The following is a 26,765-nucleotide window of genomic DNA, read 5'->3' on the forward strand; positions in this document are numbered from 1 at the left end:
CACATAAAGGTGGGAGGAAGAAGAACCATGAAGAGAGAAATCAGATCGCATGCCGTCTTGGAGAGGGAGAAGGGGAGAACGGGGGAGAAAATTTAAAACTTGTGGAAGTGAATGTTGAAAACTAAAATAACTAGAAATTAAAAAAAGTATCAGTGAAAATTGTTAAGACACTTAAATTATTATCAAGGGAAGAATCAAGTCTCTTTTGAAAGTATTTAAAAAAGAAAAGGTCAAGAGATGTAAAGATACAAAATAAATGTCTTTTTAAAAAAAGAGAGGTCAAGAGATGACCAGAGCCAGGTGGTATCATGGAATCAAAAGGAGGAGAGAATGTCAAGTAGGCAGGTGTTCAACAGTATTGAAACCTACTGAGGGGGCAGCTAGGTGGCGCAGTGAGTAGAGCACCAACCCTGGAGTCAGGAGGACCTGAGTTCAAATGTGACACTTGACACACTTACTAGCTGTGTGACCTTGGGCAAGTCACTTAACCCCAATTGCCCTGCCTTTCCCCCTCCAAAAAAAAAAAAGAAACCTACTGAGGAATAAAGAAGAAAATAAGGACATAAAAAAAGATTTGAGGGTAAAGAGATAAACACTGGTAACCTTGGAAACATCAGATTTACTAGACTGGTGAGGGGGGAAGCCAGATTTCAAGAGGTTAAGAAGTGACTGAATGAATGGTGGAGAAAATGGAGGCAATCAGTGTAGTTTGGTAGTGAACAAAAGAAATAGAAAAATAGGAAGATAGTTTTAGAGGATAGGAGGGTCAAAGAAAGGTGATGGAATTTTTTTTCTTTTTTGATGAAGAAGCTGATTACCAGTTGAAAGGAAGAAGCCAACAGAGAGGAAGAATTTGAAGGGAAAAAAGTGGGGATGTTTAATAGAATAAAGCACCAGAGGGGATCAGAGTGAATGGGCATTAGGGGCACAGATGGAGGGTTGGTTTTGGTGAGGAGGAAGACCACATCATCCTCTGAGGGCAGGAAAATACAAAATTTTTATGCGTGCAGGATAGAAGCTGAGGGAGTTCACTTCGGATAGATGCCATCTTTTCTGTAAAGTAGGAGATGAGGTCATTTAATGAGAAAATGGAGGGAAGGTGGAAAGTAGATTTGGGGATTTGAGTTAAAAAGGTTTGGTTACTAACAAGTTGGATAAGAAGTCAATAAAAGATTAATAAAAGGATTATCTAATAGTAGTGTAGACCTAGATGAAATTAAGAAAGTCCAAATTTCAAATGCACCTAATTAGCAATGGACTTTGTAAAAAAATACTGTCACAAGGGAGGGAATAGAAAAGGTGGGTGATGGAGGCTGTACAGATTTGAAGATTAGTAGAGCAGAAGTATTAGAAAGAGAGGGATCAAGAAATCCAACAGTTCTCTGGCTACCTTGACTCTTCCCTTTTCTATTAAGTTAATCAGAACATTTAGAGTAAAACTCAGAATTATCCTAACTATCCAAAGGTCATCCGGTTGTACTGAACCTCCCAGGATAGTTCTTAATTTAACTAACTTCTTCTTAGTTCAGACTTTCTCCCTTCCAGGGAAGAAGGCTTGAACCAGATCTAGGCTTCAATGGTGTATTACAGGTGAAGGCTCTGCCGCTTGCCTATGCTGAACTGGAGTCACCGAGTAATTTTTATGATATTTTAAGATGACATTTACGTTTGGTAGCTAGGTGATACACAGTGGATAGAACACTGGGCCTGGAATCAGGAGGACCTGAGTTCAAATCCAACCTCAGACTCTTAGTAGCTGTGTGACCCTGGGCAAGCCACTTAACGCTGTTTGCCTCAGTCCCTTATTTGTTAAGTGAACTGGAGAAGAAAATGGCAAACTCCTCCAATATCTTTGCTAAGAAAACCCCAAATGGGTTCACAAAGAGTTGGACAAAACTGAAATGACCGAACAACAAATAGCACCTACCTTCCAGGGTTGTTGTGAGGCTCAAAGGAGATAATAATTTTAAAGCACTTAGCATGGTGCCCAGCACATAGTAGGTGCTATATAAACGTTAGCTATTATTATTGTTATTATTATGCTAAAACATCCTCATTCTCAATGGTAGTCCATGGGGAGTGAAAGACAGCAGTGACTGGAGAGAATTAACATGAGGAAAATTACCCGAGATGCCTCCTGTCACATAAACAGCCATTCCGACAGCCAGCGCAAAGCCAACATTTGCGGTTATCGTTCCACCTGCTGTCCCTCGACTGAGGACGGCTTGGGCCACAGAACCACATCCAAGGACCTGGAGAGGAAAAGAACAAAGAGGAGGTGAACTGGACTGGCTGTGTCGGAGTAAAAGGCAAAGGAAGTATGCACTAAAATACATTTATAGTGGCATCTTTTGTAGTAGCAATGTACCTGGAACAAAGTATGATGCCAGTCAGTTGGGGAATAGGTAAACAGGTTTTGGTAAATGAATGTAATGGACCATTACTGTGCTATAAGAAATGAAGAATAAGAAAAACCTTGGGAAGACTTGCATGAATTGATACAAATTGAAGTTTGCAGAACCAGGAAAATAGTAGATGTGATAACTGTAACGGTGTAAAGGGAATGAATAACATGAAATAAAATAAAAATGTACACAGTGTAATTGTAAAGACCAACTTGGCTGCGAAGAGGAGATATAAGAATGTACCTCTCTCCCTCCTTTGCAGAAGTGGGAGACTCTAGATATGGGATATTGCATATAACATTGGATGTGTTTGATATGTTGCTCAGGTTTACTAAGCCGCTTTTTGTGCCTTTTTAATTCTTTGTTAAAATTAATGACTGGGTAAGAGAATAGAGGGGAATATAGTGGAAAACAGAGAAAGAACTGAGCATTAGAGGTATAGAATGGTTTTATATATACACACATATATATGTGTTTAACAGTAGCAGGTGGCAGGGAGGGAAGAAAAAAAGAAAAGAAAGTTACATGATAACTTTATTATATACAATTGGAATAGCAAATTATACATAATAGATTTGCAGTTTCATGTACGGTCATTTTTTTCTATTCTATTATGCTATGGAAATGCTTGTTTTGTCTCGTAAGTTCAGAATAAAATAAATAAAACTAAAAAAAGAAAATGAAGGTGATACGAAAACAGAAGATATCAATAATGATTTTTTAAAGACTCAGACGTTGCCTTCTAGGTGCTCCCCAAATTGTTGTTCATTGGTTTCAGTGGTGTTTGACTCTTTGTGACCCTATTTGGGGTTGTGTTGGCAAAGATACTGGAGTGGTCTGACATATCTTTCTCCAGCTCACTTTACAGATGAGGAAACCGAAGCAAACAGGGCTAAGTGACTTGCCCAAGGTCACATAGCTAGTGAGTGTCTGAGGTCAGATTTGAACTCAGGAAGATGATCTTCCTGACTCCAGGCCTGGCACTCTATCCACCATGCCACCTAGCTGTCCATGCTCCCCAAATAAGTTAAATCAAGTCAACAAGCAATTATTAAGCACTTAATGTATTCCAGGCACTGTGCTAAGTACTTGGGATACAAAAAACTGCAGAAACTTCTTTCCTTTCCTTCAAGGAGAACATAGGGGAGACAATAGGCAAATAGCTATGTACGTATAAAACATATACAGGGTAAATTGGAGGTAATCCAGGGGTCAGTCTGACAGGAAAACAACAGCAACGGCACACACACCAATACAATCGTATAGAAAAGGGCACAGAAAACTATTCATGTGTCTATTTGATGGGTGGGGAATGATAAGAATTATTGTCCAACAAATGTGACCACCAAGAAATTAACTTGATGTCAGCAAATGGTTTTTGAGAGCTTTTTGGATGATCGAAGAAAAGCAGTTGAGTGAGGAAGAATAAGGAGAGTCCACAAAGAACGTTTGGCTTGGGAGACTAATTAGAAGCTGGAGTATAATGGAAGTGAGTGTGAGGCAACCTGTCTTGGTAGGCCTGGGAGATGAGGGAGTATGGAGACAGTCTAGTTTAGGGATCTGAAATGAGGTGGAGTTCTGCCCCAAGACTTTCTTCTCATTGACAAAAGGCCAAAATGTTTATTTTGGTAAGGTATGATTGACTTCTTACAGAGGGGACTCCTCCTAGAAGTGTCTGTCATTCTGAATTGGAGGAGTTTCTTAATTTAAGGTACTGTGAGGAGTAGACCATTCTCCCTACAAAATCACTCATTTCCTTTTCCTTTTTTTTTTTGACCAAATTTATGATTTTACCAGGAAAGAACTCCCGGGGAGGACCTTTTTCAATACCACTGAAGACCTGTGCCCTGTGGTCTTAAGATTGTCCTCCAGACATTGAGATGTTAAATGACTTGTCCAGGGACATGTAGCTGGTATGTATGTTAGAGGACCCAAACCCGGGTTCAAGCCAGGGACAGAGAGTATTCAATTAGGTCTTGAGAAATATAGTAGTAATGATTCTCCCATCCTGTTCCTTGGCATGACCTCATCCCCTCCCTGAAAAGTTGTGGCAGGGAGAATTTAAGGAGACTTAAATCCCTATATGTCCAGGGATCTAATGGCCACTGTAACTACTCCTGTTTGTTCCACTCACTTTGGACTAAATTACGTACTTTGGCTCTGTAGCTTGTCCTACGTACGTGCATTGTCTCCCCCAATAAATCTATGAGCTCTGCACACAACAGCTCAATAGATATCTGTTGAAGAAATGTCTAATAAAATGATCAGTTTGCAGTAACATCAAGTTAATGATAAGTATTTTGGAGGGCAAAATCAAGATAGAAAATGACCTAGAAAGATTGGAAAAATTAGAAACTTTCAAAGCATTCATTAAAGAAGAAAATTTAGAGTATTTAACCACACAAATACAAGATCAAAGAGAATAGCTTAGACCCATAGAATATAAGATCTGAAATGAGAAATTATGTAGTTCCTCGCTGCCACCATAATGACTACAGCAGTCTAAACAAAACGAACGAAGCCAATACTGAGTAATCATCCTGACAAATCTTGGCCCCAGGGAAGAGTACCTTATTCTTTTCAGTAGAGAAATGGGGTATGGTGTGTAAGGAATGTGACAGGTACTATCAGAGTTATGAGGTCCATCAGTTTTGCTTTACTGTTTTGCTTTTTGTTTGCTACCAGAAAGGCCTCATTTTTAGGAGAACGGCAGTCAGGGTGGAGAGTATCCAGAAATGACTACAAGATAAAAACAAAAGCTATCAACAAAACTTGAGAAAGGATCTATAAAGGGACTCATAGCCATAAGTCATCCTCCATTTCTTTCAGGGACCAACCACAAATACATAAGCTTGAATTGTAGTGTGAGAGATGAGGTAAGAAGAATTTTCTGACAGTGGTGATTTCTAAACAGGTCAGTGAGGGTCGTTGTAGCAGAGCTTTCTTTAAATATCTCAGAGTCATCATATTTGGAGCAGGAAGGAACCTTAGAAATCATTTAGTCCATCTCCCTCATTTGACAGCCCAGAAAGGCTAACTAATTAGCCCAAGGTGATACGATAGATTGGGAATCAAATCCAAGTCCAGATTCCAAATAAATCTCGTGTTCTGTACCATGCCACCTCTCTTGGGAGATCTTTAAAATTAGGACAGATTTGTATTCATACATATATATATGCATATATACACACATATATATGCATGTACATATGCATATATATGTGTGTATATGGGATGATTTGGGAGTGCTACCCAAAATCAGAGGAACGGACTGTGCAAGCCCTTCCAATGGTAAGACCTATTGACTTTTCAGACTACCGGTTTTTAGAGAGAAGTAGGAAGACTAATTATCTCTGGAGCGGACATAGAGTTTAGCCATCGTATTTGCATGGCTAGCTTCAAATTTAGTCACGGATTTAACTGCCTACTCTCTAATGAACTGAAAATAAAATTGAACCCCATTTTTGCTTTTCAGGTGACCCCCTGGGACCAATTCATATCTTGTCAGTTTATGGAGAATTTGCCCTTATTTTTCTAGGGCCCCTATCTATGACAGTAACTCAAAACTAAAACCATGCTTTCTTTTGGTTAAATCTAGTTCAGTCCTCAGGACATATGTTCTAAACTCACTGGCAACTTGGCAGTGTTTCCCTGAAAGGGCAGACATAAAGGTCAGAGGAATGGGGTCAAGAAGCATGGCTGTATTATAATAGGAATCATAGAATTTGAAGGGTCCTCAGAGACCATCAGGGCCTACTCCTCATTTTACAGATGAGGGGACTAAGGCCCTAGATAGTTAAGTGATGTGTCTAAGGGCACACAGGTAGTAAGTATCAGATGGGATTTGAACCCATGTCCTTTGATTCCAGATGCTATTCCTGCCTGGTAAGAGATTATATTCCCTTAAAGATAAACACTGACCTGAACAAACCAGTAATGGGTCACAAAATAATGATAATACACAAAAGATCTATGATAGCATTAGGGTAGAATTCCCATTGGGGGAACATTTTCTGGCTTTTATCCTTTCTAATGTACATGCACTGGAGAGCTTTAAATCACTTTATTAGTTGACCAAGGTCTTTGCTCAGTCAAATTTCATTGTGATTAATGCTGCCCTCAGAAATTCTACATGCTAAAATGCTGTTTGTCCTTTGCTAGGAAGGGCAAGCCACATGGTAAGCAGCTGAGAAGAAACAAGAAGAGAGCTAAATTCTGTCCTAATCAGACATCACTACGGTGCAGAGCAGGATATTGCAGGTGAGATTTTCCAAAGCCCAATTAAATTTTAAATTTTTGATTGCAGTCCTGAAAACAATTTTGTTCTCCTAAAAGTTGAAGCTGCCTATTTCTTTCTGTATGTGATTGTCTCTCCTCTCACCCACATGTGTATCCGTCCTACCAGAAAGGCAGATCTTGGAGATGCTCGCTGATGTTGCTGTGTGCTAGGGGAACTGGTGATTCAGACTGTGGTTGCCTTTCTTTAAATGTTCAGAACTCTATTTCCTTCCTCTTCTTCCCCAACTAAAGGAGCATAGGATTGGCTTTCAGAGGGATCGTGCCTGCTCTTCTGGAAAGAGTATAGGGCTTGGAGTCAGAAGAGATCTGGATTTCAATCTCCGTTTCGACACTGATTGGCTTATGGAGCCACTGACTGAATCTCACTTTGCTTACCTCTACGGGGTTGTTAGGAGATCCAAATGAGATAATTCATGAACGGGTTTGGTTTTTTTATTTAACAGAGTTTCAAACACCATATAATTGTCCATCATTGTCACTATTGTGTTGTTTTGTTGGCAAAACCTTGACCAGAACTCCATACTACTAATCTTTCTTTAGGAGGCAGTTTGGTGGAGTGAAAAAAGTGTTAGTATTGAAGTCAAAGGACCTGCGTTCAAATCCCAGTTCTGCTAATGACTGACTTCCTGTGTGACCCTGAATTTCCCTAGGCCTCAATTTCCTCATCTGTCCTTTCAGCTCTAGATCATGATCTTCTACCTGTTCGGAAATGTGCTCCAATGGACAAAGAGTATAAGTTCTTTATGCTGTGCCCCATTTACCTACCCCTACCTTTGTGTGGAATACCCTTTCTCTGCCTCTTTACCTCTCCAAGTTCTACAAAAGCCCAGTTTAAGGGCTTCTTCCTCCATCAAGCTTTCGCCAACTATTCTGGCCCTCGCTGATCTCTCACTTCTCTCAACTCCTCTTGTACTTTATACTATTCTCTCATCCCTGCCAAGGTTCAGCCACAAGGAAGTGGGCCTAACAGAAGGAGGAGGTATTAAAGTTAAAATTCTCTTAACAGTGATTATTTCAAACATTTTAGACATTTTTGTGTCCAAGTCTTTGCGACCCCATTTGGGATTTTCTTGGTAGAAGTATTGTAGTGTTTTGGCATTTCCTTTTCCAGCTCATTTTACAAATGAGGAAACTGAGGCAAACAGGGTTAAGGGACTTACCTAGGGTTACATAGCTAGTAAATATCTGAGACTGGATTTGAACTCTATCTGAAATATTTTCCAATTATACAAATCTCAGTTTGTCTATCTCTACAATGATGAGGATTGAACTAAATGACTTCTAATTTGCCTCCTAGCTCTAACATTCTATCTTGTCTCATCCCATTCAATTGCATCCCATCCCATCCCATTCGATCCCATTCCATCTCGTTCTATACTATTCTATTCCTAAATTAATTTTGCTTCCTAAACTATATTAATAAATATATTAATAATAAATAATAATAAATTAATAATAAATAATATTAATAATTAATTAATATTATTATTATTAATAATATTAATAAAACACAGGCAGCTGGAGGGTGCAGTGGATAGAGTGTTGGGCCTGAGTTCAAATCTGGCCTCAGACACTATGTGACCCTGGGCAAGTCACTTAACCCTGTTTGCCTCAGTTTCCTCATCTGTAAGGAGCTAGAGAATGAAGTGGCAAACCGCTCTAGCATCTCTGCCAAGAAAACCCCACATGGGGTCGTGAAGAGTCAGATATGACTGAACCACAAAATGTATTTAATGGAGAGCTTTACAAAGCACCCAAATATGAACTATTATTACTGTTCTTGCCATTCCCCAGGCCTACAACAGTCCTCCCTCCTCTTCCCCTATATCCCATCCTTCTCTGTTGAAATCTAGTTCAGTGCTCAAGTCCAATGCTGCCTCCTTCATGGAACTTTTCTAAACTTCCCTGTTTAGAAGTGTCTCCCTCCTCCTTTAAACCCTTCCTACCTGCTTTCTGTACTTATGTTCTACTTTGTGCTGCCATGACTTGTCTTTTCACCCCACCTAAGCCATAGGGGAATGGAAATAATTTGTTGGTGGTTTACCCAGCATCACCCAATTCCCTCATCTTGAGGCTGAATAGGCTTATGGGAAGAACTTCCAAGGCGGATGCCTCCACAAGCCAGAGTCGTGTTGGAATACCTCCCTTATCCTTCTCAGATCCAGGAACTTAGGGAATGCTGGACAAATGTCCAGCCATCAAGTTGGTTCCTTTCCCCATCTGTGGTCATGTCCAAAAGTGGGATTATATTATGATTATTTGTGAATTCTTCAGGGCATCCTGATGGCTCACTGTAAAGGAAGCAAATATATCTAGATACAGATTGTGTTAATAGTAACAGATGGGTGGGTGCATACACTTTAAGATTTGCAAACACTTTTTGCAAAATTCCTTTTAACCTGGGGTTTGTAAATTTTTTGAAAAATAGTTTTATAACCATTTGAGTATAATTTTTTGCGTGTTAAAAACATTATTCTAAGATGTCTGTGGGCTTCATGAGACTGCCAAAGGGGTCCTTGACCCAAAAAAGATTGAGCCTCTGTTATAGGAGAAACTGCTCTGTAAGAATCCCCTGCCAATGATACATTTGCAGTGGGTTAAATGTAGTGTAATATTTCCCCTAAATCTGATTTGTACAAAACTTGAATAAAGTCTATAATTGGCATTATTTTTCCTTTCAAAGAGATGTCATTTTGGGGATGGGAACTATTTCAAAGTAGACTGTCGAGGAGGCTGATTGACAGGCAAGCGGTATGCCATTATTTTCCCATTTCTGACTCACAGCAGTGGGTAGAACTTGACTGTTTCTCTTGAACTTCACCTGCCTCAGATGTTTGTCCTCCATAACCGGTGAATTAACAGATCAGTTCAGGAGAAGAAAGATAGGTCCATCCTGTCTCAGAAGACTTCTTCAAGCCACTCCAAGCCTGGAATGATACTTTAGGTACTGGCTGCTCTCTTAAATTGACTGTGGTTAAGTCACATGAAGGGAGTGCCAGAATGCTATTAAAACCCTTTGGGTTGTCAAAATAGTTTTATGGTAAATGTCAAACAGTTTTTATATTCCTGAGCCACCTAGATGGCAAATGCCTTTGACAATTGTGCTTCAGCTAGGTTGCAGGCTCCTCAAAGTCGGGGACCACAGCGTGTGCTTCCTTTGGTGTTGCTTACAATTCCCAGCTAGTACAGTTCTGGGCACGTAGTAAGCGAGTAATAAATATTTGGCATAATTGAAGGCAGGATGATGTACTCTATATGTTGTTGAGCACGGAGTCAGGAGAGACCCACGTTTGAATGCCAGTTCCAATACGTAACTAGAAGCTATGTGACCTTGCACCAGTTACTTAACTTCTCTGAGTCTTAGCTTCTTATGTGTCAAATGAGGATAACCATATTTTTACTATCTACCTCATAAGGAGGAGAGTGCTTTGTAAACAGAATACTCTAGACATTGTTTTTATGAACCATTATGGCCCCGAGATTCAGTGACCTCAGAGTCTATTGAGTCCAGCCAGTACGTGGAAAGGAATTCTTTCTATGGCATCTCATCCAAGAGATTATCCATGCTTCTCTTTAATACCACTGTACAGGGAGAACCTCCTTCCTGAGATATTTTCCCTTTTGACTAACTCTAACTGTTTTTCTTTCTACGGAATGTAAATCTTCATCTCATTACTTCTAGTTCTGTTCTTTGGAACCAAGGAGAACAAATCTAATGCCCTTTCCATGTGAAGAGGCCCGGCTCAAGTGCGTCCTGTTTTTCTATGGTGATTTATCGGCCTCTTCAAGGCTACAGGGATCTTGCCTTCCTCTGAACTGACAGCACTGGTTGTCTATAATACTCATTTTACAATTAATCATCTAATGCCTCTTGGTATCTTTTAAATTGTTTATCTTGTAGATGTAAAATACTTTCCAGATACTGATGCTGTGTCTACCCGGGAGCTTTTCAGCTCCTTGAGGGCATGGCTTATACATCCTGTACTTAGTACCCTGGCTCTCTCACTGCAGGCACTTGAGAGTGTTGATTTGATTTGATAAATGAGAGGTTGCTTCTTCACTTTATGAAGGAATGAACCACAAAATTCTTTGAAAGTAAAAAAAAATTCCTTTAGATTAATTTCTTGGTGCAAGGTCAGCAAACCACAGCCAGTGGGCAAATCCAGCCTACAACCTGTCTTTGTATAGCCTTTGAGCCAAGAATGCTTTTACATCTTTAAACAAAATTTTATTGTGTTTAAAAAATGTGGAACACATTCTTAGTCCAAAGGGGGCACAAAAGCAGACTTGTGGACCAGCACCTTTGTGCATTTCAGGTGCCTCCCATCCAATCCAATCCAACCCAGCCCAATCTAATGCAATCCAATCCAATCCAATCAACATTTATTGCTGTTCATTCTTCATTTGGGAAGGGGGGCAATGACCTCAGTGGGTAATGTCTTGACTTGCTGATTTAAGGGAGGCAGAGTTGCAGAAAGTAGTCAGCCTCACTCTCCCTTCCAGAGTCAATGAAGTCCAGTGGCAAGACAAAAGTCAAGACAACTGGCAATGGCCTGGGATGCAGTGGGTGACCTTGGCATCTTCAATGCCTGAGCAAGCTCTAAGCCCTCCATAGCACCCGCTTCAGCTGCCTTTATAGCCATTGGAACAAATTGTTTCCACCTGTCCATTCCGGGGGGGGGGGGGGGGGGGGGGAAGGTCTTCACATGCTTAGGGTAGTTGTCTCCCTAATTCACCAACCAGGCCTGTTGATTAGCCTTAACCTGGTTTAGCCCATCTGCCCAGGCTTCTTGGAGCCACAGGTGAGAGGTGAATGACAGGTGGACACCAAAGCTGGATGAGCAGCCCTGAAAAAGGCTTGGCCAACCCTCACACCAGAGGTGCTAGTCCTCCCTGATCACCATGCCAGGCATTGTGCTACCCTGGGAAGACAATAAAAAGATGGTCCCTGCCCTCAAGGAGCTTATAACCTAAGCAGGGGGAAGCAGGAAAAGGAGGCAGGAAAGAGGTTGGGGGAAGACCAGGGAGCATCTTGTTTTGTGGGGTTGAAAGCAGTCAATGCAGATGCAGAGTGGAGTAAGATGTTTGTCTAAGAAGACTCTTATTCCAGTACCTCAGAATGATGTGGAGGGAACCCTGGGTTCACAAATGATATGCTAGTGGGGAGTAATCTCTGGCAGGTAATCCCAAGTTGGAAAGGCTGTGAGTACAGTTTTGCCACCAGACTGCACCTGCTCTCCATATGACCAACAGGCCTCCAACTAGGAATCCTTTCTCATGGGTCCAAAAGAGCTAGGGAGGGAAGGTGGGGATGGTGGTAGAATTGCTAGGAACAGTGGTGTGCCCAGCAGCGCAAGGCACCAGAGGTCCAGGAGACACCGGCATGGGGTCTCTAGACTGCCGTGGAGAAGAAGCATGTCCCCAGGGTCTCAAGATCCCTAGAGTACTTTGTAATTGCCAAGCATTGATGAAGATTTTTCTTCTTAGTTCTCTGGGCAGTGAAGAAAATCTATTAAAATGGATTAAATTTTTCATTTTTACCACCCTTGTGCCTCTTCTGGTCATTTTACCAAAGGGCAACTACTACCCACAAATACTAAGATAGTCTATGGATCTGCATTCCCAAAATTAAAGCTCATAAAATCCCCAATCGTGAATTCTCCCTTAAAACTCAGCCAATAGACACAATTAGATCAAAGCTGTTTGCTGTGCCGTTTACTAAGATGGCAGAGTAGGAACAATAGCTATAAAACATTCCTTCCTTAAACCAGGGGCACACTCTCCCACAAATAGATGTGAGAGAGTGGGCACAAATTCAGAGAAGGGTGATAGTGGCACACGTAGGGAATACACATCACCAAGGCAATGCCTTTAGTACTATGGGCCTTAACGTTCTTTCTCTCTTCAAGGAATCATCATGCTGCTCCTTGACCAGGCACAGAATCTTTGCTCAGGGTGTTGCTCAGCTTAGCTCTCATCTCAGGGTATGCGTTTCTCCAAACTCAACTCTCAATTGTCAGGGGTAGCTGTCCCTTGAATCCATGGGGTTGGTTCTCTTCTCTGCTTCCAGAGGTCTTTGAAGTTGCTTCCTCTTTTTGTCAAGTCTCCATCTGAAGAGTGCATGTCACAGCTCTCTGTTGGATGTGGTATCTCCTATTGGGTGAACAGTCCTGCTTCAAAATGCCCTTCCCCCTCTCCTTTGCTCCAGGTATAAGCAAGGGGACAGGGGGAAGGGTCACACTCCACCAAGCTGCTCCCTTTCTGTATTCTTTGTAGAGCTGGTGAGTTCAGTGTTTTAAGGGACTATAAGGGGTTAAGGTCAATCATCATCAGTCAATGGAGTTGACCATGTCGATTCATTTAAGGAGAAACTTTTTTCATTCTTCATAAGGGGACACAGAGAAAAAATGCATTTTAATGATTATATCTACATCTTTATATTTCATTACCTGCTCCTCACATTCTATGATGACATTCTTTGGCAGGTGTGGGGTGAAGCTGTGAGAATCTGTTGATGAAAGAATACCCTTCTGCCCTACACACACACACACACACACACACACACACACACACACACACACACAAACACACATCCCACACTATACATTACATGTAGTGAGACAGTGGGAAGGAAGGAAGGAATCTTAGAAGAGAGGAAGAATGAAATATGAGGACAGAATACCTTCCAGGTGATCTAATGTATGGATGATTATGGGAATAATGCGAAAGATGTGCTTTCAGTCATCCTCAGTTACCTAGACTTGACATGTCAGTCATCTAATTTTTTTCTTCTCCCTTACTCCTTTTATCTAACAATTTGGTAAGTCCTTTGATTTTTCCTTTCTAATTTTTTTCAATTGTCTCTTCCTTTATAATCCCACTGCTTCTACCCTGATCCGGGTGCTCAACCCTTCACATTAGAACTAACTATATCAACTTTCTAAACTCCCTATCTCAGTTTTTCCTCCAGTCTGCACCCTACTTCCAGATTAATCTTCCTCAAGTACAATTTTCCTTTGCCATTCCCTTACTAAAAAAAAGTTAATGGCTCCCTATTTCCTAGAGGATAAAGTCTCTATATACATATGCACATGCATATTGTCTCCTATTAGAATTTAAGCCCCTTGAGAGCAAGGGCTATTTTATTTTATCCCTAATTCCCAGCACAGTAGATTACCTCTACAAGATGTTTAATAAATGATTCTTGATTGAATTGATATTGTACCTGCTTTTTCTTTCTATCCTTCCAAATCTTATCTATTCTGCAGTGATCAGCTCAAATATCATCTCTTTCATGAAGTCTTCCCTGCTCATTTCCTCCTCCTCCTCCTCTGACCTCCTTAGTCACTTATTATCTGTATTACTCATACTCTACTTTATTGGTGGCTCCCCATGAAGGTAATACTCCAATGCTCCACTGAGGCATGGAAGTTATCCTGGGTTTTTGAAGGCTATACCAGGGTAATAGAAATTCTAGTAGATTCAATTGAGCTAGAAATACAGGCCCCATGATGAACTGTCTATCTGCCATCTAAGCAAAGTTCAGGCCAACCTGGCTACAAGGCAATGGATTTTTTTGACCTGAACAACTCTCTTATGCCACTTAGCAAGTCTTCAAGAATTTGTAATGGGCATTAGTAAAGGGAGATGACATTGTAGATGATTGCAGTATTAAATCTTCTTAATTATACCTCTCCATGTGGGTGGTTGTTTTTTCTTCCCAACTATAGTGATTGTAAGCTCCTCAGGGGTAACTACAAAGAAGTGTGTGTGTGTGTGTGTGTGTGTGTGTGTGTGTGTGTGTTGTACTCCTCTTTATCCTTTGCAGCAGTCCTGTATTTTAAGTTAGAAAATCAAAAGAACTTCGCCAATCTAAAGCCAATCTAAGAGAAAAGATTAGTCAGAATGTGTGGGAGATGATGAGTGGGAGGTGACTGGGATGGATAAAAGAAACTTCAAAACAATGTGGATGTTGCGGCAGAACTAAGATGGTAAGCAATTCATAAAAAATGTGAAATTTAAAAGGGTGAGGTAATGATCATGCTCCGGAGAGGAATAACGCAATCATTTATTTTACAGCATACTATAGGTTTAAAAGCATATTAACTCAGGTGAGATGAGCAACAACTCATAAAATTTAGAGGGCAAGAATTTGGGGGAGGGAGGTGGGGCAGGTTCTGAGTCTGCAGTTTCATCCATGTAGGGAACTTCACCAACACAAGTTGACAGATGATCTGCAACATCTGCCCAGGGCACTGAGAGCTCCAGGGAGGGGGAACCTGCAGCCTCAAGGCCACATGTGACTCTCTAGGTCCTCAAGTGTGGCCCTATGACTAAATCCAAACTTCACAGAACAAATCCCTTTAATAAAAAGATTTGATGACCTAGAATGCCACATGTGGCCCTGAGACCGCAGGTTCCCCACCCCTGGATTAAGCATTTGCCCCGGGTTGGACAGCAAGTATACAGCAAAAGGAGAATTTAAAGAACATTCCTTCTCCCTCTAAGGCTGGCTCTCTTAATTTGCTATACCATGCTGCAAGTATCACCATATCTATTTTATAGATGGGGTTAAGGGCATCTTTTTAATGAGGTCTGGGAAGAAAGGCTTGACTATAGAGTTGAGAATTCTGTATGAATCAGCATGATGTGGTGGAAAGGGTCCTGGGTAGAAGTCAAAAGACCTGGGTAGGAATCTTGGCTCTGCAACTCATGAATACAGTGACTAAGGGTAAGATGCTTAACCTCAGTGGACCTCAGTTTTCTAATCTGTGAAATGGAGAGGAAAGGTGTTTTGAAGTCTGAAAAGTGAGAGGCAGAGTAACATAGTGAAGAGAGTGTCAGGTTTTGTATAAGAAGACTTCTAAGTTTGTATCCTGACTTTGCCACTATCACTTTTGGAAGCTTGAGTAAATCGTGATCTTTCTGGTCTTTCATTTCCTCATCTATAAAATTACAGTGAACTGGATGACCCATAAGGCCCCTTCCAACTCTAAAGCAGTGGAAAGTGTTAACTATGTAAATAACTCCACTGGGGCTCACTGACTCCCAGAGTAATGTCTGTAACTGCTTTTAGGGGTTTGGGGTAATCCTATGAGTGACTACTAGTCTCTTAACTCTAGATCACAAGCCCCTACCAATGGGCTTGTCTTTAACAATCAGATAGTAGACTCAGTTCGTTAGTAAAGGTATTTTCTCAAATGTCATAGAAAGAATAGTAGTTATGAAGCATTCCTCCTTCTACCCCCAACGCCAAGAGCTTATTTTATCACAAATATACAGAGTCTGTAGTGGGGAAGGGTTGACCTAAACTTTCAGTACAATTGCTGAAAGGCACATGTATAAGGAATGCCCATAGGTAGACAAGGCAACCCTTAACTCTTGAACAGCTAAGTTTCCGTATCCTTTCTTGGGAAGTTCTCGTGAATTTCATGGTGGGCTATAGTGCTGATGATAGATGGACAGGTCACTCCACTACTTAGCTTACTGTCTCTTCTTAGGGTTTGGTGTCTATTGGATGGCTGGAAGACCAATCTGCTGCAAGCAGGATGAGCAGCTCATCCAAGCCATTGTGCTAGGCGCTTGTGGGGCTTGAATGCTTTGGATTGGGGCAGGAAGGCTACTTGGTTACTGGTTTGCTGCTCCCAGGCTAGGCCAGGCAGTTTGCTCAGCTGCTTTCCCTTTTTTGTGTGTGTATATAGCATGTCTGTGGGACTGGTCAAACCATTGGACTCACTGGGTTCATTCTTTAATGGACTCAGGACTCTTTTCCAAAGCTAGGTGGTACTGCATTCTCTTCAGTAGGATGCTACAGCATTCTTTCACATAGGGCCGGGGCACTTAGCTTAGGCTCAGTGGAAGCTTCTTCCCTTTGACTCCCTCAGAGCCTCCACTCTGAGATTGTTGTCACCTCCAGGTAATGTGTTGGGAGATGTCTTACCTCTCTAGTTTTATGATGCTTAAAAGCCCCTTCCCACAGTAAGGCACTCCACCTTACATTAGGGTAATCAATTTAAATTCATTCAGTTCCACCTGCCTATTCCTTTTGTAAATAAGTGGCTAGAGATTATTTAAAAAATCAATTTAGTTTGTGCCCTCTAGGCAAGTACAGTTTCACTGGCCTCTTCATATGAAATTGGTCTCATACCTTTTCTAAGGTAGGAATGTCCATTTTGTATACATTTCAATGCCTTTTTTTTTTCTTGGAGCCTCTCCACATCTTCAGCTTTGGCTCAGTACAACAATATAGCAAGAACCCAGGATCACTTCCATGCCCAGAATGCATTTTCTCTGGCTGACGCTCCATGTCTGGCATGTTCTCATGTCCACCTACTGGCTTCCCCAGCTGCCTTCAAGTCCCAGCTAAATCCCATCCCCTACAGGAAACCACTCCCCAACCCCTCTTAATTCTAGTGCCTTACTTCTTTTGTCCGTTTATTGTGTATATATCTTGTTTTGTATCTGTTTGCTTGTTTGTTTTTTCCATTAAATTCTGAGTTCCTCCAGGACAGTCACTGTCTTTGGCTTCTTTTTGTATCCCCAGTGCTTAGCATGGTGTCTTGCCCACAATATGTGCACAATAAGTGTTTGTTGACTGACTAATCAATTCATAAACAGCAAGAAAGTAGAACTTTATACATTGCACACTGAATCCATTGATTCTGAGTCAGCAAACACTCAGAGTCAGTTCAAATTAAATGGGAAAGTTTTACTTGTGATTCCTCGTGACTTGGCTTCTGGCCTTCCATGGTCCTCTAATATGGTCCAACAATATACAGAGAATCTTCATATGGCAGCAACAAACACTGATCCAAGGGATTGTTCTAGGTGCAGTGAAGAAAACAAAGATGGAGAAGAATGTGTCTTCTTAAGGAAGACCCCAGATGGGAAGATAAGACCACTACACTATCAACTCTAATGTGAGGCAGAATATACTAACTTCAATAAGACAGGCAAGGAATACCCTGGGTGTTTGAGAGAAAAGACTATATCCGGGTGAGAGGTCAGGAAAGGTTTCAAGGAAGTGGAATATGAATCGGTCTTGAAGGATAGGCAGGGTTACAGTAAGGATAGGCACAGATGGGTGGTGAGGTATTATTATGAGATATTATCATTATTATCATTATGTGGAGGCGGGCAAAGCCAGGGTGGTGTTTAGGGAACAATGAACATTGCAATTTATCTGAATCACAGGATAAATGTATAGGAGTGTTGTGAGGTGCTGTTAGAAAAAGACATAGCATAGAGGGGGTGCAAAAGCCAGGCTGAAGAGTTTTAATTTAATACTGAATGCAGTGGGGAGCCATTGAAGATTTTGAGGAAGAGGAAAGCACTATTCCTAAAGCTGTGCTTTGGAAGAATAATTGACATTTACGTGGCTTTATAGCATTTTAAGGTTTGCTAAGGCCCTTCCTCCCACAACGCCTACAAATTAGGTCTTCTGAGGATTATTATCCACATTTTTGAAACTGAGGAAACTGAGTTTCAGAGTAGTTAAGTGACTAACCTGACTACTAAGTGTAAGATCTGGGATTCAAGCCCAGGCCTTCTGATTTTAAGGTCAGCATACTTTCCACTGCAATTTTCCAAGGCCTCACTGACTTGCTTGAGCCTCATAGAAGAAGGGTCGTTGGGGATGGGATTGGCTGGATGTGTGGGGAGGGGAGGATGTGGCAAAACTTTAAATAGCATCCAGTACAGAGGTTCTACACCTTGTGTCATGGACTCCTTTGGCATATCTGCTAAATCACAGGGGTGGGGAACCTGCAGGCCACCTGTGGCCCTCTAGGTCCTCAAGTGCAGCGCTTTGACTGAATCCAAACTTGGATTTGTTCTGTAAAGTTTGGATTCAGTCAAAAGGCTGCACCCCAGGACCTAGAAGGCCACATGTAGCCTCAAGACCATAGGTTCCCCACCCCTATATGGACCCCTCCTCAGAATAATGTTTTTAAATGAATAAGTAATAAAGTCAAGAATAAAGCCCATAAAAGCTAGCAAATGGAAAATTAATCTCGCTTGCTAGAATCTATAGCTAAGGTCACAAGTTAGACCAAGGGAACAGGGACAAGGGAGCAGAACCATGTAAACCACTTACACCGCTATGACAGCAATGAAAGTGAAATGACAATGACAGCAAAACCAAAATCTCACGCTGTGAAATTTGAATGATGAAGCTCGGTCCCAAACAAAGCATGAGAATGTATTTCCCTCCTTCCTTCACACTTACAGAGGTGACGGTCTAAGAGAGGGGATCACTGGATGTATCATTGAGCTTTGCTGATATGTCCATTAGTTTTGCTCAATGTTTTTTCAATTAAAAACAATTCTTTGTTATAAAAGATAGTTCTTTGGGAGGAAGAATGGATTACATTGGGAAATATGAAAACAAGTTATAAAAATTGAATTTACGTGTGACATACTCCTTGACATTCACCTTCCCAATGATCTACCAACCCAACTGCCTGTGTGTGTGGCCTTAGGCTTCCCATTTATCAGCAGAGCAGGGGAGAGGTTGCTTAACTTCTATCAGCGCACATCTGCTACATTTATCATCCATCAAGTTAAAAAGCTTGCAGCCCCTGCAAATTGCATCAGCTACATATATATGGTATGCAGGTGTGGATTATAGGTAAAGGCTTCTATTATACAACATCTATAAGTCACATGCAAAGTTCACCAACTACATAAGTCTTATGCAGTTAGGAATTATACCTATCATATGAGTTACACACAATAGGACATTATGTTCACTCTGTTATCTCTATGTCATCATTTTCATAAGCAACATGGGGCTACAAAGAATGACATCTTCAACTCATCACCCCCTGGAGTGTCACATGTCATCCGGTCACTGGACAGATAATTCTTTCACTTCTGCTCTGACCTGCTGTTAGTTCTGAAACCTGAGTCATCTCATCCTCTGTGGGAGAAAAGGTATCCTTAGACCTACTGGCCATCTCTGGACCTAGGTATAGCCTCATCTGAATAAAGCTGTCTCTAGTTCCTAAGGAGTTGGACTTTGTAGGTCACCTCTGTTCCCTTGGAGTAGTTAGAGAGGAAAAGGTCAACTCCTGGATTTAGCCTCTACCCCTGTGGAGACAGAGGACTTGTTTGGCTTGATATTTATCTTGGCAACATTCATCTCACCCTCGGTGCTCTTTGCCAGCACTATCCTTTATTTTTCCAGAAGCATCTGCAGTGAAGGCATGGATTGTCAACAAGGTAGATAGGGCCTGATCCCTAGCTTGCTGTTTCTGATGTCATGAAGATACTCTAGTTAGTTCCAGTCAATGGTGAAAACATAGAAAGATTGGCTGAGGTTGGGCATAACAGGATCACAGTGTATACCTTCCTACCGACATCTCTGACTTTCATGTGTAGTCAACATAGTCTGTGGAAGTCTATACCTCAGGTTTTCATCATAGAAAACTGAGATATAATTATAACTTGGCATCCTGAAGTCAAGGAAGCTGTTCATCACCTACAGTCAGTTCCTGATTGTCTGGGTCAGTCTAGTGTGGTTCATGTATCCATAGACATTAGGAGCTAGGTTGTATAGAGTGTTAGAACTGTGGTCTTCTCAGGAAGACCTGAGTTTAAATCCAGCTTCAGACACTTACTAGTTGTATGATCCTGAGCAAGTTCTGTGTCTTCCTCAATTTCCTCAGCTGTAAAATGGGAATAAAAAAAGTACCTACCTCTTAAGGATTAAATGAAATAATATTTGTAAAGTGCTTAGTATAGTGCCTGGTACATAATAGGCACTTAATAAATGCTTGTTTCCTTTCTTCCCTTTTTCTTTATTTTTTGCTTCCTCCCTTCTTCCTTACCTCTCTCTTCTTCCTTCCTTCCTCCTTTCCTCCTTTCTTTCCTTCCTTCCTTCCTTCCTTCCTTTCTTCCTTCCTTCCTTCTTTCCTCTTTCTTTCCTTCCTTCCTTCCTTCCTTGCTTCCTTCCTTCCTTGCTTCCTTCCTTGCTTCCTTCCTTCCTTCCTTCCCTCTCCCTCCCAACCTCCCTTCCATCCTTCCTTCCTTCCCCTCTGTAGTAGTCTTTAACTTTTGTCCAAACTGGAAGTCCTTTTCGTCCTTCTGTTGGGAGGTAGTTAGGGCCTTAATATATATGCCCTCTGCACTGCCAGTGTCTCTCAACTAGTTACCCAGCACCTACAAACATTCAGATACTCTAATCTTGGGGCACCCTATCCTCAAGGTGCATACAGTGTCCAAGGCAGACCCCTCGACATTCTCAAGTCTTCTCCTCTGTTTCTATATCAGGTTCTGTTCATTCCTGTATCCTGTTTATGCCATATTCCAGCCAGGCCTCAGAGCCTTTCTCTATAGGTAAAATGAATAGGCCTCACCAAAAGTTACAGTCATTGTGTATAGGGGGGCCCTTCTGGCTATGCTGTTTCCGTGGCGATACATAGTAAGTAAGTCCTTAATAAAGCCCAGCCCCTACCCACACTGACACCCATGTCTTCCATGTGTAGTCAGCCCTTTTGCAGACTGTAGAAGTTTATACCTCAGGCTCGTACAGACTATTCCACGGATCAGCTTCATGATTGCTGAAATTGGCCCAAAGAGGACAATATATCACTCCTCGGTAACACTCTAACATTCCATAGCAAATCCTTCCTGCTTTGTGAGAGACATCATCTTGTTGGGCAAGTTATGGCCAGAAGGAGAGGGCTTAGTAATAGATTTCCAGGTACCTCTTTTCTGGATATTTTTCTGGGGACCTAGAAATTCTCCAAAGTATCAGGCAGCTTGTTTAAGGAAGCAGCTGCTAGGTGTTCCTTTCTTAAGAGCTTTCCTTGTAATGAATGGCCTACCAAAGAGTCCTCAAAAGTGTACAAAGTCCAGTGATACCCTTGTCACAATCCATAAGCACTCCCCTAAACAACAGTCCTTGGCGAGGGTCCAAAATCTTTTTTTGGGTACCAGTCCCTCTCCCCACTGGGAAGCCAGGCTGGCCCCCAATGTCCCAGCATATAATTACACCATATTCTCTATGCTTGTATCTGACTTTAGTCATCCAACAACAAACTCCAATTCCCTATTACCTCAGAATCAAATTTTAAGTCCTCTGTCTGGCCTTTAAGACTCTTCAGAGTCTGGCCCTTCCTACTTTTTTAGTCTTACGTTGTATTCCTCTCCAAGTACCACATGGCCTGACAACATTGGCCTCTTTGCTGTTGCCGAAACACAACACTCCACATTTCTACTTGGTGCCTTGACAGTGGCTAAATCTGCTCCTGGAATATTCTGCTCCCTCACCTGGACCTCTTAGCTTCTCTAGCCTCCTTCAAGACCCAGCTTGAATCTCACCTTCTGTAGCAGGCCTTTCAAGGTCCCTCTAGCTGTTAATACCTTCTGCTCTCAGATTACCTCCCCATTATATTTTGTATGTATCTTGTATGTATGTAGTTATTTACCTGTTGCTTCCACTTCCCTCCTCAGAATGTGAGCTCTTCAGTAGCGGGTACAGTTTTTGCCTTTCTTTGAATTCCCAATGCTTAGAATAGTACCTGGCACATAGTAATTGGAAATGCTTGTTGACTGGCTTTGTACTTGCAAGTCCATCCAATTTGTGAACTTCTGGTATAAGGGAACTAAGGCTCCTTTGCCACTGAAAAGAGTCTTGGACAAACCCTCATAATGTAATCTTTGTGTCAGACCATTGTAAGAGGACTGAGAATCCTTTGCAAGTCAGACTCTAATATTCCTAGGGAGGCCCTTGATGTGGTTGTGAGTCATTTAGACCAGGGGTGAGGAACCTGCAGCCTCAAGGCCAAGTGTGGCCTTCTAGGTCCTTGGGTGCAGCCTTTTGACTGAGTCCAAGTTTTACAGAACAAAAGGGCTGCACTTGAGGACCTAGAGGACCACATGTGGCCTAGAAGCTGCAGGTTCCCCACTCCTGATTTAGATGATTATTACAACAAAATTTGCAAGATTAAATCCAGTCCATTGTGCCAGAAGCCAGGACCTGAGAGCTAGCTCTCTTTGTCTCTCTCTGTCTCTATCTCTGTCTCTGTCTCTCCCCCTCTCTCTTTCTTTCTCACACACACACACACACACACACACACAGAGCATTTGCCTTTGTAAAGTAAAATGCACATTTTAAGATTCTTCTGCAACAATGTTTTCCATTCCATAAGTATCTTAATACTATACAAGTTTCATTGATAGATGCAACCACAGAGAAAACTTTGTTCAACAATAAATAATTGACATTTATCAATGGTATAAAGTAGGAAGACAAGTGCTCACTGAACATGTTTGCCTGTGTCTTGCACAAAATCCAAATGGAAGACAGATTCCCTGCAGAGACTGAGGTACTATAGGTTCTGGAGAAGGGGGTAGAGAGAACAGGATTTCATTAAGCTGATTGCATAAAATTCCAGTATATTCTAAGGATCTCCTTAACAAGATTCATAGAAAGTCAAGAGTTCTCAGAAATTAAGTTAGTTCATGTTTACCAGAAATTAAGTTTGGACGAACATATTACAGAGAATATCGCAATAACCTTAAATGGGAAAATACTTAAATATAAAACATCATATGATTTTTTTTAATGGAAGGTAAACAAGAAGAAGTATCTTTCACAACTCTGGTTAGGGGAAGAATGTTTAACCAAACAAAAGGTAGGATGATACTACAACTGGATAATTTTTATTTAAAATTAAAGTGATTATACTGGAACAAAATCAATGAAGTTAGAATAAGAAGAGTAACTATTCAGTAGGAAAAATATGTTAATCAAATCAAAATCTGACAACCAAAACACATAGAAAATTAACAAAAATATATAACACCAAATACCTTCCCCAATAGATATGGTCAAAGAATATGAACAGTTCTCAAAAGAATTGCAAACTACAAATGTCTACTTGACAATATTCTCTAAATCACTAATAGCAAGAGAAAAGAGGCTTCACATAACAACCCACAAGTGGCAAAGATAATAAAGATGGGAAGCATAAATAAGGGAGAGACTTCAGGATGTAGGAACATAAATTCATAGTTGGTGGAGAAGTGTCATTGTCTAACCATTCCGGAAAACAATTCAGTATTAACCCCCCCACCAAAATCACTAAACTGTACATACCTTTTGACCTAATGATTTCACTGCTAGGCATGTATCCAAAGGGGGTCAAAGATGAGGAGAAAGTTTTCATAAAAATATAAATATTTATAAAGTATCAAAAGTCTAGAATGTAGTTGTTCATTGATTAAGGAATGGCTCAACAAATTGTGGTATGTTAATGTAATGAAATATTACTGTATCATAAGAAATAAAGAGAATGAAGAATTCAGAGAAACTTGTGAAGATTTGTATAAACTGATTCAGAGCAAAGCAGAACCAGGAGAACAATTAAATGATGACCACAATGATGTAAAAGAAAGCACCAAAAGGCTTCATTGCCCTGACCAAAGGAACAGCCAGCATTGACTTCAGAGGACTAATAGTAAATCATGCTACCTGCCTGTTGGCAGAGAAGTGGTGAATTATAGGTTGGGAATGAGGCATACATTTCCAGACATGGCCAAGGTGTTGATTCATTTTGCTTGACTTCACTTATTCCTTATAAAAGCAAATTTGATTTGAAGTTGGATGGTGGAGGGTGGGAGGGAGGTAAAGAGCTCAGGAAGGACGTCATTAGGAAGTGACGGTGAAATGAAAAAAGGGCATCTATAAAAGATTTGAAAAGAAGTAATGTGTTTCCTCTTGAGGTCTTCAAGCAAAGGTCACATAGCCATTTGTTGGGTAGGCTGTAAGACTGAGGTTTTTATACAGGTATAGTTTACCCTAGGTATCCTCTGAGGTCCCTTCCAGCTCTGAGATTTAACAAATTTAGTTTGGATTAAATTAATGCTGGGCATCTAGGTGGCAAGGTAGATACAGTGTGGGCCTGGAGTCAGGAGGACTCCTTTTCCTGAGACACTTCCTCAGACACTTACTAGCCACGTGACCCTGGGGAAGTCATGTAACCCTGTTTGCCTCAGATTCCTCATCTGTAAAACGAGCTGGGGAAGGAGATGACAAACCACTCTGATATCTTTGCCAAGAAAACCCAAAATGGGGCCACAGAGAGTAGGATACAACTGAAAAATAACTGAACTAATGCTAAACTGTTTCTTTTTGTCAGCATCCAACCAACAGATCCAGCTTCTGCTCCTGATCAAAAACTTTAAAAATGTTTTCATAGCATAAAGGTGAATTTTGTTTTACAAGGGAATACACATTTTTTGCCTAATAGTTGTACCAAAGATAAACAAGAGGACAGGACTCAGCCTTCTTTGACACCAAGGCAGACAACAATAGAAGTACAGTATGTGGGAGATGTGTCTACGAAGCATTTGATGTAAGAAAAAATCCTGGGGATAGTAACAGCTAGCATTAATATTACACTTTAAGGCTTGCAAAGCATATTACAAATATTATCTCATTTTATCCTTATAATAACTCTGGGAGGTAGGTGCTATTCTCTCCATTCCACAGATGGTGAAACTGAGGCAGACCAGAGGTCAAGTGACTTGCCCAGGGTCACACAACTACTAAGTGTCTGAGGCCAGGTTTAACTCAGGTCTTACTGATTTAAGGTCGAACACTCAATCCACTATAACCTCTAGCTGCCTGTGAGTCTGGAGCCCCTTCAGCTCAATGTGGATCATCAGTATAACGTGGCCTGAGGCTGCCTCAACAGACACAAAATGACCAGAACAAATGTACTCATTGTTATGTACTCTCTGCTCAGAGCACATCTGAAGCATCCTGTCCAGTTACTCCCTTTATAAGAGATTGATCATCTGGAATACACACAGAAGAAGGAACTCAAACCTATGTCACTGAGACATCATCTATGAATAAGCTGGGCATGTTTATTCCAGAGACCTTTTAAAGACATAGAAAGGGAACTAACAACTTGTCTTCAAATTTTTGAAGGGCTATTATGTGGAAGAGGGATGGAATTCATTCTGCTTTTCCCCAGAGAACTATGACCAATGTGTGGAAATTGCCAAGAGGCATATTTCAATTGATAAAGACATTCCAAGTGGTTGGAATTGTCTGAGAATAAAAAGGGAAGCCTCGGTAGGTAATGAGACTGAGGGTGTTCAACTGGAAGTTAAATGAGTACTTTGGGGGGATTGTAGGATTTAGAGAGTGTCCAGTTCACCCCCTCGTTTTACAGATGTAAACTGTACATCTGTAGGCCTGGGCTGGGGAAGTAGTTCCCCGACTGTGACAAAAGTAAGTAACAGAGCCAGGTTTCAACCCAGGCACTGATTCCAGACTCACAGCTATATCCACTGTATCATGCTATCTCTCTGTCATGGAGGGGATAAATGAATGGTTCCAGTAGGCGTTGCCCCAGTGACACCTAAAACTCCTTCCAACTTTAAGATTCTGTGATTCCAAGTTTAGAACTAGAGCTTTCACAAGACTCTTACTTTAACAAACTCCAAAGACACATTAAGAGCCTAGCAATGAGAGGAAATACGGATGTGAGTAAAAGATAGTGTTGGAGTTAGAGTCAGAAAGCTGGGTTCAATTCCTGTCTCAAATACTTACTAGCTCTGTGACTCTGGGCAAGTCACTTAATCTCTCTAAGCCTCAGTTTCCTCATTGGTAAAGTGGGGATATTAATAGTATCTACCTTTCAGGGGTCGTCATGAGTCTAAAATGATGTAATACATGTAAAATATCTTGCCAGTGTGAACTATGATTATGATTACAATAATAGAATCCTACTCACACTAGTCTTCCTCTAGAATAGACTTGAATAATTGTATCCATGTCCTGTCAAGCAGGGCTTTAGATGATACTCTTGGGCAGAGCTAAGATGGCAGAGAAGAGGCAGGAAGTTGCCTAAGCTCTCCCCAGTTCTCCTGGATACAACTTCAAATCTCCAATTCCCCTAAGGATGCTTACTATATAGTATTTTGAAATTTCCCTTTAATTATCCTGAAAGCAGAGGTGAGAAGAGTTGTTTGGGAGACTGTTCTCAACATTGGTAAGTCTTATAATTGCCTTGTGGAGTTCACATTCTTTCAGAGGGCAAA

General features: G+C 41.1%; 1 protein-coding gene across 2 annotated transcripts in view; it reads right to left on the reverse strand.

Moving 5' to 3' along the window:
- AQP9 (aquaporin 9) overlaps positions 1-26,765 on the reverse strand; it is a 66,990-nt gene that overhangs the window by 28,457 nt on the left and 11,768 nt on the right. For both annotated transcript variants that reach the window (XM_036734975.1, XM_036734974.1), the window contains exon 2: positions 2,126-2,252. In XM_036734975.1, coding sequence (XP_036590870.1) covers positions 2,126-2,252 — 127 coding nt within the window. The remainder of the gene's footprint in view (positions 1-2,125; positions 2,253-26,765) is intronic.

The sequence above is a fragment of the Trichosurus vulpecula genome, chromosome 8 (assembly GCF_011100635.1).
Source record: "Trichosurus vulpecula isolate mTriVul1 chromosome 8, mTriVul1.pri, whole genome shotgun sequence".
Classification (NCBI taxonomy): domain Eukaryota; kingdom Metazoa; phylum Chordata; class Mammalia; order Diprotodontia; family Phalangeridae; genus Trichosurus; species Trichosurus vulpecula.